The 12,496-nt window shown below is 36.1% G+C and overlaps 1 protein-coding gene and 1 pseudogene across 1 annotated transcript in view; one reads left to right on the plus strand and one right to left on the minus strand.

Annotated features, from left to right (window-relative positions):
* Positions 1–12,496, minus strand: part of LOC138318968 (uncharacterized) — a 46,479-nt gene that overhangs the window by 16,068 nt on the left and 17,915 nt on the right. The window contains exons 8-17 of the mRNA XM_069261826.1: positions 12,122–12,256; positions 9,482–9,570; positions 4,319–4,456; positions 3,384–3,479; positions 3,137–3,220; positions 1,886–2,031; positions 1,533–1,629; positions 818–979; positions 471–590; positions 71–196 (exon numbers count right to left, since the gene is read on the minus strand). Of these exons, the coding sequence (XP_069117927.1) occupies positions 71–196; positions 471–590; positions 818–979; positions 1,533–1,629; positions 1,886–2,031; positions 3,137–3,220; positions 3,384–3,479; positions 4,319–4,456; positions 9,482–9,570; positions 12,122–12,256 (1,193 nt within the window). The remainder of the gene's footprint in view (positions 1–70; positions 197–470; positions 591–817; positions 980–1,532; positions 1,630–1,885; positions 2,032–3,136; positions 3,221–3,383; positions 3,480–4,318; positions 4,457–9,481; positions 9,571–12,121; positions 12,257–12,496) is intronic.
* On the plus strand, positions 6,191–8,191 carry LOC138308162 (piggyBac transposable element-derived protein 4-like; annotated as a pseudogene).

Consider the following 12,496-nt stretch of genomic DNA (forward strand, 5'->3'; position numbering starts at 1 on the left):
TACATAATTTCTGAGGATAGATTTTCTAATTTGCCTTGTGATATTTAAGGATGGATGGATATGCACTTACCGTGGCTGTGCTCGAAGTTTTATCAAACGGATGGGGATTACTGGTAACCCACATTCCCAGAAACCCAGGCCGATTACCTGTATCTGATTGGAAATGGATCCTTCCAGACAAGCCTTCTATATCAACCTTGAAAATAGATTTGAAATAAGTCAGCCTCACAATAATGTGTTTATCAAATAGAACATCCAAAACTGAATTTGTGGATATTTAACTCTAATGTCTAAAGATATAGTCTATTGAAAGCAATTTTAAATGCAATTAGTACAATATAATGGAAGTTGTCTCCCCTTTTCCACTGTTCAACCAGTATTCATGTTGTATCCAAGTGCTGAGGGAAATAAATAATGGAAAATAGAGATTGAGTCTTGATGCTATGAAGAGCAATTCTTACTTATCATACCTGTCTGATAGCAGCTGTCAAAGATGGTCCAGTAATTGTCAGACTCTCATTGATCATCTTTGTGAAAGCTGTGGCATACGTTCTTACTGCATCATATCCTTTGCCCCATTCTGCCATTACCTAGAATAAAACTTAGCATATTAATGGAGGTTTTTCCCCTCAATTCAACCAACATATTCTTTTAATTTAAAGTGGTTCAATATGGCCAGTTAAAGGAAGCTTTTGCCTTTAAAATATTTTATTCAAATATATGTCTTCAAGATATTTCAAAGGGTTTATTATTGTGAGCTTCTTATTTTGGTGTTTTGTTTGTAATCCATGTATTCTTGTTAAGCTCTATATTGTACCTCATTGAGGGAACGTCTTGGTGCAGTACCACGATAGTTAATTCGGCGGAAGTTGGTATGCTTAATCATGACATGCTCCCAGAGTGGTGTCATCATTCCACTGACATTGTAGGTACCGCCCACACCAAAGTAACCAATCCAAGCCATTGTACAGGTAATTGGCTACAACCAACAATAATTATACCAACACATAATCAATCATTCTTGGTAAAACAAATATCATATTTACCTCTTCAGCTCAAAAAAAATAGTAAATCAATATCAATAATTAGAAATACAAGCACATGGAAGACAAATAATGCTCAGCAATCCCATAAGAATTCAAAACAGGATGTAAGCTGACGGAATACAATGTGACAAGATTGGACAAACATGGGTACCACTTTACCCACCTCATATCATAAGGGGTCAGTATTGATGTAGTGCCACAAAAATCAGTATTGAGAGGTCATGACTCATGTCCTTTGTTCTTTAAGACTTATGAAAAACACTGTCAAATTGTTCAATTTTTATGGCATTTCATAATTTTCTCTTTGAAATTAATTTGTGGAGAGAATTGTTCAAATAAATTCTACAGGTAATCTTTCTTTCAACATTCTTTCCATATACTGAAGCAGTAATTGAATTGATCGCATATGTAGTAAATTCTAGAAATCCAATCAGCCACAAATAAAAGCAACTTTGCTCATCCTTATGATAAAGGTACAACACTTACACCTTGACAGAGTGGGTGCTGATTGGCCCAGGGGAAATGCCAGCCAACATCATTGAGAAGACCCCATTCATATCCGTGGTAGCAGGAAATATTGTGTCTATAAATCCATGATAAAACAAGTGATTAGAAACTAAAGGTTGATGTGTGCACACTATACATATTCAACATCTTAAATTGAACATTGTATATGAAGTTATAAAGCCTTATACAATTCTGCATGTATCATATTGAATATTTTAAACGCACTTTCTATACATTAATTATCAACATTCTAAAATATCAGTACTACAATTTTAGTGCTATTATTTTGCTATAAAACTCATCTATCCACATAGATAATACTGTCTATTTACCTGATAGCCTCACTAATGATGAACCACTGTAGAGGGGCGTAAGCAAACAAGTGAATAATCTTTGTTCCTGCGTTTTTGATTTTTTCCATTTGTGTATCTATAACACCTGGTGTATACTGTGTTGGTAATAGTTTGGGAATGATGACCTAAAACAGAAAAAATTGGTTGATCTGAGCAAAGTGGGATAAAATATTCTTTGCTGTATAAACAAACCCTTCAAGTTCAAATTAAAGGATTTACAATGGGAAGTTATTTTGTGGTTTTATAAAGCAAAAATATAAGTACATAAGCTAGATCAAAATCTGTTCACATCAAATATTAGTGCTGCTGTATCTATGCTAGCCATTATGATAATTGATAAATACTAAAAGTATAAAACCCACAACTCCTCGATCATTACCTCTTCTGTAATATCCAAGCCGAACAAGGCAGCTTTCTGATAGAGAACCTGATGTATCTGGTAGTCAATTTCTCTAACAATAATCTGAAATAGACAAAACTCATCTTGATTCTCATTGCCAGCCAACATCATTGAGAAGACCCCATTCATATCCGTGGTAGCAGGAAATATTGTGTCTATAAATCCATGATAAAACAAGTGATTAGAAACTAAAGGTTGATGTGTGCACACTATACATATTCAACATCTTAAATTGAACATCGTATATGAAGTTATAAAGCCTATACAATGTTTGTTATACAATTCTGCATGTATCATATTGAATATTTTAAACGCACTTTCTATACATTAATTATCAACATTCTAAAATATCAGTACTACACATTTTTTAGTGCTATTATTTTGCTATATAACTCATCTTTCCACATAGATAATACTGTCTATTTACCTGATAGCCTCACTAATGATGAACCACTGTAGAGGGGCGTAAGCAAACAAGTGAATAATCTTTGTTCCTGCGTTTTTGATTTTTTCCATTTGTGTATCTATAACAACCTGGTGTATACTGTGTTGGTAATAGTTTGGGAATGATGACCTAAAACAGAAAAAAATTGGTTGATCTGAGCAAAGTGGGATAAAATATTCTTTGCTGTATAAACAAACCCTTCAAGTTCAAATTAAAGGATTTACAATGGGAAGTTATTTTGTGGTTTAATAAAGCAAAAATATAAGTACATGAAGCTAGATCAAACTCTGTTCACATCAAATATTAGTGCTGCTGTATCTATGCTAGCCATTATGATAATTGATAAATACTAAAAGTATAAAACCCACAACTCCTCGATCATTACCTCTTCTGTAATATCCAAGCCGAACAAGGCAGCTTTCTGATAGAGAACCTGATGTATCTGGTAGTCAATTTCTCTAACAATAATCTGAAATAGACAAAACTCATCTTGATTCTAAATTCAAATATTAATTACCAGGCAATCTACAAAAGGGATTATAACCATAATTATTTGCTAAAAACAACTGACAAATATTTGTGAAAATAAATTAGATCAAGCAATTTTTCAGGAGAGTTTATAACATGTTTACCATTTTTTTCCAGTTTCGGTCTCTGCAAGCAATCATTAGACACTGTGCAACAGCAGCCAAATCCCATGACAGTCGACTGTAGTATGGATATACTGTCTGTAACAAAATCATTGTGAAATCATAAAATACATGTATAATAGCAAACAAAGATCAAAACATTCTGTTATAAAATTACAGTGTCCACAACTTCTCATACAAGTTCGGTGACAGGATATTCCACGATTGTAGATGTCTAGTAATGTGTTAAATTATCAAATATTAGTATTAGTATTAATAAAAGTGGTGAGAATGTATCCTTAATATTTATGTAGAAATGTACTTTTAGCCTTGTCATATTTGACACCACCCGGCTACATTTCGTACAAAATTCAAACTTTTCAAAATACAAAACACCCCAATTCAAAATCTTATGGAAAATTCAATTTGTTACCAGAAAACCACACAATATACTATAGCTTGGTTGGTAGAACATCTGTCTAGAGCTAGAATGGTTCTGGGTTTGAACAAGCTTATAGCCATTAATATTCTCCTCAACTGTTACAAAATTGGCAAGCCTGCTAACCTGTTTCAAACAGTTTTACAAAGACCACTACAATGCTTACGACTGGCCTTACTCCACACATATCTCCCCATTCACACTTGTCAACAGTGTTCTCTATAGTCATGCATTGTACATATACTCAAAACATCCCAAAACCATACACTGTAGTCAAATTTATCCACTTACAAATGTACTGAAAATTCATTATCATGTAAAATCCTACACTAATTTAACTCTGCAATCTACCAGAAGACTGATCATAATCAAAAGAATGAACTTAAGACTATAAGTACAAGTACCAGGGTGCAAGCTGCAAATGGGTGGAAATCCTGTTCATTTAGATGTCTCCAGCCTGTACTGTTGTATATTAAATACCAAAACCACAGGTACAAACCTTGTCTGTAAATTCTGCTTCGTCTTCCCTAGTAGCTAAAGATGGCATTTGATTTGCTGACAGGTAGCTTGCCATTTTCTTTGTTGCAGTATTGGAACCAAATCCTATAATTCCTCTAACTTTTGTGCTTGGATCAGCCTTTTTAAAACAAAGATTTTTTTTTATATATTTTAATAATTACTGTATTTATTTATCCTACAGACCAAAACATTTTTAATCTTAACAAGGACATAGTCATTCAGATCCCCCGCCAATGGAGATATCAAAGCTGAAGTAAGTTTGATTGTGGAGACTTATGTGTATGAAAAAAACAACAGGAAAAAGAAAGTTGAGCTAAAGAAAGATGGAGTATAATTCAAGTAGAGCGGGGCTGCAATTGTTGAATCAGGTATACAGCCTTGACATTGATATTAGACTATATACACAAAGATGGGTGGAGTTTTGCAAAGTAACATTTACCATTTACCATGATATTTTCAGCAATGTTTCCATGGTAACGGAAAAAGTGCAAAAAATGAAAACCTAAAAATAGCAAAAGGTACTACTAGACCATAAAAAGAATGTGTCTATGAAGTTTCATGGAAATATCTGGTTTTAGAGTTATGCTCCGGAAATGAACCTGCTACAAAAATATGATATTTTCAGCAATGTTTCTATGGTTACAGAAAAAAGCACAAAAAGTGAAAACCTAAAAATAGCAAAAGGCACTACTAGACCATTAGAACAATGTGTCTATGAAGTTTCATGGAAATATCTCTGCTGGTTTTAGAGTTGTGCTCCGTAAACGATTCTTACACAAAAATCTACCATTTTCAGCAATGTTTCCATGGTTACAGAAAAAAGTACAAAAAGTGAAAACCTTAAAATAGCAAAAGGCACTACTAGACCATAAGACTAATGTGCCTATGGAGTTCCATGCATATATCTCTACTGGTTTTAGAGTTATGCTCCGGAAACCATTCGTATGGACGGACACAGACGGACGGAATCCATTTGTATATCCCCCACCAACTTCGTTGGGCAGGGGCTAATAAAGGACCATTAAGTTAAAACCCTTTAAGCCCTGATGATGCATTAAAACCCTTTCCCACATGCAAACTAGTAGACTGCATCACCAGGCTTCCATGAGGAAAGTATACAATGTTCAACACGAACATTGTTGCAACATCTGTTAAGTGTATGACCATCTCAATGGCACTTTTTGAAGTTTTCAGTCTGGATTGATAATACGTTTTTAAGTTGGATTTATTTACTTTCATGTTTATTTTTGAGAAATGTTTTTATAATAAAGTTGCTTCAAAATGAATCAAACTACACAGTGATGCTATCATTTCCAAATATTATTCAATATGAGGACTTAAAAAATTATTAAAAACATTTACAGGTCAGAAAATGGTTGATTTTCTCTGTCGGAAATACTCAAAATCTTTCTGAAGAGTTATTGGTGTTATTCAGTATTATATTTCTGTTGATATTTAAAGACAAAATCAAATTAATAATATGGGTTTTGAGTGACTTATGACATACGGAAGAAGAAGAAACCTAGTGTTCTAATTTTAGTAACAGACCTTGATCACATGACCACTATTATCCAACATGGCGGTGTACGGAATCAGTGAGTAAAGTCGTATGATACAAATCATGATTTTGTTATATTTTAGCGATTTATTTAAACTTTGAACACGTAATTTTTATCATGTTTACGTTCTCGTCACTTGACATATGATTTTATTGACCAATAACGAAGCGAGCCTAGTTGTCATGGTATTTATTAGGCGTTCGTTCGCCGATATCAATATCTGAAAATGTCTTCGGACACAGGAACTTCAGACGACGAAAACTTTGCCGGATTTGAGCCGGACGAAGCTCGCGATGCTGAAAATAACTACATATCATAGGCAGCAGGGTATTGGTAATGATGACTTCAGTGATGTAAGCGATGTGGAATCAAACTTCGACGAACCGTAGGTAGAGCTTGGTCCTGGGGGAGCGTTAGATGATCAGGACGAGTGGCATGCAGGATTCGAGTACTTCGAACGAGGACTACCACACCTTTTTATGCCAAGGGGGAACACAGGGCCAACACGACCCTTGACAGGGGATAAAGGCCCTGTAGATTTTCTGGAACTGTTTCTAGATCCAGTTGTTTTGGCTCTCTTGATAGATGAAACAAATAGATATGCTAGGCAACAAATAGAGAGGCACCCTGCTCAAAACAAACTGCCTTGGAAAGAAGTGACTATCCCTGAAATGAAAGCATTTCTTGGACTGTGCATGGCAATGGGTGTCACTAGGAAACCTTCTGTGAAACTACTGGTGTACTGACCCATACTCTGAAACACCCCTCTTTGGAAAAACAATGACAAGAGATCGGTTTAGTCAGATTATGCGATACCTACACTTTGTAGATAATGATTTGGAAACAGAGAGAGGTAGCCCTACATATGACCCCTTATTTAAAATTAAGGGTCTTGTTTCTCACCTGAATGAGAAATTTGTGCAAGAATATGTTCCACGCAGGCGTGTAACAGTAGATGAATGCATGGTGCCTTTCAAAGGCAAAGTCAGTTTCAAACAGTACATGAGACTCAAACCCCAAAAATGGGGTGTAAAAGTGTGGGTGTTGGCTGAATCGGACTGCAGCTATGTCAGCTATGTTGACATTTACCCAGGTAAATACATGTATTTAGTGAACTGAACACTTTAGATTATTTTATTACTTTTCTTCCTATCTATAAATTTATTAATATTTAAGCATTAAACTATCTTCCTATGGTATTTATGGTCTATACTCAGTATAGTTGCCAGAGCTTTGCAGACAATCTTCATCTTACATAGGAGTACTGTGTGAATAGCTTATAAACCTTTTAAAATGAAATACAACCAAGACCAATTTCATTAACATACTAGAGTATCTGATCTTATGTGTTGATAATTTATTCCATTACAGGGAGATACCATCATTCAGAAGGAGCCCTAGCCAGTAGGGTTGTGAGAAAATGTTTGGAAGGGGCTGGCATTCAGGGGCAAGGTTACCATGTATACATGGATAATTTCTATACTTCCCCAGACTTGCTCACATCTCTTTTTGAAGAGAAAACTTACGCATGTGGGACAGTTAGTGTAACCGGCGGGGCCTACCAAAGGCTATTATGCAAAAAAAGCCTGCAGGAATTGTAAATAGGGGTGATATGGCCTTCCGACAAAAAGGTCCCCTTCTGGCTGTAGTTTGGAAGGACAAGAAATGTGTTACTGCCCTTTCCACAATTCATGACGAGTCTGTCACAGAGGTTTCACGCCTTGTAAAACAAGAAGATGGCACATTTATCAGGGAGAATGTGGCTTGCCCGAAACTGATTGCCGACTACACCTCCCACATGGGTGGTGTAGACAAGGCGGACCAGTATCTTCAATATTACTCGTTCAACCACAAGACCAGAAAATGGACTGTCAAGGTGTTTTTTAGACTCCTGGAAGTCATGAAGCTGAACGCGTACCAACTCTTCCTACAAAGCGTGCATCACATACCAGAACCAGGAAAACAACAGTTTTCCTTCCTGCAGTTCACCCAATACCTAATAAGAGGTCTGGTAGATGGGTTCACGTCTGTCGCCAGGAAAGGGAGACCATCGCTGCAGCCCTTGGATGACCGCCTCATTCAACGACATTTACCGGGAACCTTACCATCCAGGTCATGGTGCCATGTTTGTTATATGCGCACTAAGAGTGGAATGCAGGACAAGGCTAGCCAGACTAAATTTGGCTGCATTGAATGCAGAAAACATCTCTGCCTTCCAACATGCTTCACAATTTACCACTCACAGGCAAAATACTTCTAGTATTCTAGAAAGTGTCATACAGTCACTATACAATATCTTGGCAGTACTAAGTTGCTTGAGCCGCTTAGTAGTCAATTTATTGCAACAAAAGTTGTACATTGTATATTAAAAAATGTCCGAGCAGTACTAAGTTGCTTGGGCCGCTTAGTAGTCAATTTATTGCAACAAAAGTTGTACATTGTATATTAAAAAATGTCCGAGCAGTACGAAGTTGCTTGAGCCGCTTAGTAGCCTATTCATTGCAACCAAGCTCTGTATGTATTGTGAAAAGAAAATTGAAGAAAAAAAAACAAAAAACAAAAAAAAACAAAAAAAACAAAAGAAAAAAAAAGAAGTTTGCAACAGTTTACTAAAAATGGAGAAAAAAAAATGAGAAAAAAAAAAAAAAAAAAAAAAAAAGGGCTGGCCTTTCATGCTTGCATGTGACTACCCTCTCATGGTGCAAGCGTTTAATACTAAAGTCACTGTGTTGTTTATTGTCTTTTCTCGAATCTCCACCTATTTTCTTCGTATGTTCCTATGTAACGTTTAAAATTGGTACTATGCTACCTAAGTTCATTGCGGTGAGAGTTATCTCTCTTGACCAACGTCATCAATATAGCGGTTAACAACGATTGTAGAGAATTTGCATCACATCATTTCCATCTATCACAGCAATTTAATGCATTTTCCAAATGCAAAATTAAGGCGTGGAATTTACGTAATTCACCAGGATTATGGATTATATGTTTCTGTGCTGAATATACATTTAATCGTGGTACAAAACGATTAAACGAACGTACACATTTTCTTCTTATCGGTCTCCGTGCGTGTTCTCCGCCAGAATAAACGTAATGAAGGCAAGTTATAAACATATTTTCTCAACGTATGTTTGTCGACACATATTTAAGATTGATAAATATATCGTCGATAATCCCTATTCACAATTATAAGTGTTTGTTTCTTCAATTCTACGATGTATTTATGACATAACATGCTTTTTAAAATATGACCGAATCAACACTTCAATAAAACGTAAATAATTCAGGCCAGGAAAAATCACGTGCATATTTTCTCAGGGCCAGAATACCCATCATGCAATTTATTCAGTGACGAAAGTGTTAAAGACCTTAAAACTACAAAGAACATTTGACTTTAATATCTTTGAAAGAATAAATTTAAAGGTATTTGAAATTTTGGTCTTTCAAATGTAACAAAGTTACTTGTACTTGACTACACTTTAACATGTAAACATATAAAAAGGTTGCAATACCCAATAATGATATCTATAATACATAAAAATCTATGAGCCATATTGATATTTATTAGCGTCATGTGTATATACCTTGCCTTGGTCAATCATCCCTTGAAATGCACTTGGAGCCTTGCTGCCATCTTTTCCAACATCATAGCTGTTCATGTGCAATTCTCTACCTTGAATGGAAATTAGACACCCAATGTAATTTGATTTTGAACCAGGAATATTCAGCAATAGTCCTTTACACCTTAACAAATTTTTTTTCAGGATTTGGTTGCAAAACAACCAATATTGATATACATATATAAATTTAGAATTGTAGTATTTCTTCAAAAAAGCAAAAAAAGCTAAAAGTATGGACCATGAAGCCTTGATGTAATAGATCTGTAAATAACTTTCTTTAGCAGGACAAAAAAGAGCATTCATAGAGGCTAAACTACTTCAAAAATTATAATACAGTCAAACCTGTCTATAACAACCACTGAAGGGGAGACAGAAAAACGGTCACTATAGACAAGTTGCCTTTATAGACAGGTTGGGACTTTCGTGCCAACCAGCGAGTCAGTAAATAAAACAGAATTATATTTATGCAAAACAGACCTGTTATTGGATATTTAACCTTTTACCACATGTAAGCGCCTTTGGACGCCTTTACCCCTTGCCCCATGTAAGCGACTTTGGACGCCCCCACACCATCTCAATGTAAGCGCCTCTGGACGCCCGTACACGATCTCAATACAAGCGACTCTGGACGCCATTTTGACTAGCAATGTTTTGCCAGCTTCGTATCACGTGATAAAAGCGCCACCTGTGTTCAGACTTTACAATCTAATTATAGACGTGACCAAATTTCTAATCAATCAAAAATTGGCACAGTGTTACTATATAAAACTCTGAATAAATTAACCGAGAAAATCACACATGTGTTTACTGCTGCACTCATGTTACCGGGGAGGCCATCATGGCTTCTGTTGTTGATATTACGGCAGATATTTGTAATTATAAGTACAATGTCATGATATTTAAATATCACATTTGAGATGACCTAAAAATATGACTGTCCTTCCCTAATGATGTTTCACACCAAATATGGATGAAATCAACACAAGGATGAAAAAGGAGTAGGATTTTAAAGCTTAAAATAAGAAAATTTGCCCTTTTGGGGCCCCACCCCTCAGCCCCTAGGGGTTGGACCACACTCATATATATAAAATATGATTGTCCTTCCCCAATGATGTTTCATACCAAATATGGATGAAATCCATCCAAGGATGAAGGAGGGGTAAGATTTTAAAGCTTAAATTAAGAAAATTTGCCCTTTTGGGGCCCCGCCCCTCAGCCCCTAGGGGTCGGACCTAACTCATTTATATAAAAAATGATTGTCTTTCCCCAATGATGTTTCATACCAAATATGGATGAAATCCATCCAAGGATGAAGGAGGAGTAGGATTTTAAAGCTAAAATTAAGAAAATTTGCCCTTTTGGGGCCCCGCCCCTCAGCCCCTAGGGGTCGGACCTAACTCATTTATATAAAAAATGATTGTCTTTCCCCAATGATGTTTCATACCAAATATGGATGAAATCCATCCAAGGATGAAGGAGGAGTAGGATTTTAAAGCTAAAATTACGAAAATTTGCCCTTTTGGGGCCCCACCCCTCAGCCCCTAGGGGTCGGACCAGGCTCATTTATAAACAATATGATTGTCCTTCCCCAATGATGCTTCATACCAAATATGGATGAAATCCATCCAAGGATGAAGGAGGAGTAGGATCTAGCTTAAATTAAGAAAATTTGCCCTTTTGGAACCCCGCCCCTCTGCCCCTAGGGATAGGATCTATCTCATTTATATAAAATATGATTGTCCTTCCCCAATGATGTTTCACACCAAATATGGATGAAATCCATTCAAGGATGAAGGAGGAGTAGGATTTTAAAGCTTAAATTAAGAAAATTTGCCCTTTCGGGGCCCCACCCCTCAGCCCCTAGGGATCGGACCAGGCTCATTTATATAAAATATGATTGTCCATCCCCAATGATGTTTCACACCAAATATGGATGAAATCCATCTAAGGATGAAGGAGGAGTAGGATTTTAAAGCAAAAATCAAGAAAATTTGCCCTTTTGGGGCCATATCCCTCAGCCCCTTGGGGTCGGACCAGGCTCATTTATATAAAATGTGATTGTCCTTCCCCAATGATATTTTACACCAAATATAGATGAAATCTGTTCAAGGATGAAGGAGGAGTAGGATTTTAAAGCTAAAATTAAGAAAATTTGCCCTTTTTTGGGCCCCATCCCTCAGCCCTTAGAGGTCGGACCAGGCTCATTTATATAAAATATGATTGTCCTTCCCCAATGATGTTTCACACCAAATATGGATGAAATCCATCCAAAGATGAAAGAGGAGTAGGATTTTAAAGCTTAAATTAAGAAAATTTGCCCTTTTGGGGCCCCACCCCTCACCCCCTAGGGGTCGGACCAGGCTCATTTATATAATATATGATTGTCCTTCCCCAATGATGTTTCACACCAAATATGGATGTAATCCACTAAAGGGTTAAGGAGGAGTAGGCTTTTGTATGAATAGTCTTACGCATGACGCACGACAACGGACGAAACGCGATGACAATAGGTCATCCTGACCTTCGGTCAGATGACCTAAAAACCAGTCATTATAGACAGTTGGTCGTTAGAACAGGTTTGACTGTAATTCTTAGTTTATTTACCTGGCAATAGATCTGGAAAATACCCATTGGCTATGTCTTCTATGGCATATGTGGCAAATGCATCAATAAATGGTCCTGTATCTGATGTTGCGGATGAGCCATAAGTGTCAATGAAATTCGCAATATAAATCTTGTCTGAAACATATCAACGTCTGCAATGGTTACATTCTGCATACATTCATATTATGATGAATTTATTTTCTTCTTCTATTTTGTTAGCACAAAAGTTTGTAACTTTTTTTTTTTACTTTTACTTGTGATTAACAATTTAAATCATAAGTGCTTAATTAAACGTTGAATAAATGAAAGTTTGTAGTTTAACAACTTTGTGTTATCTAACAACACCTTGTCAAGTTCACAACTGCAAGAAATCTT

The sequence above is a fragment of the Argopecten irradians genome, chromosome 1 (genome assembly GCF_041381155.1).
Source record: "Argopecten irradians isolate NY chromosome 1, Ai_NY, whole genome shotgun sequence".
Lineage (NCBI taxonomy): Eukaryota > Metazoa > Mollusca > Bivalvia > Pectinida > Pectinidae > Argopecten > Argopecten irradians.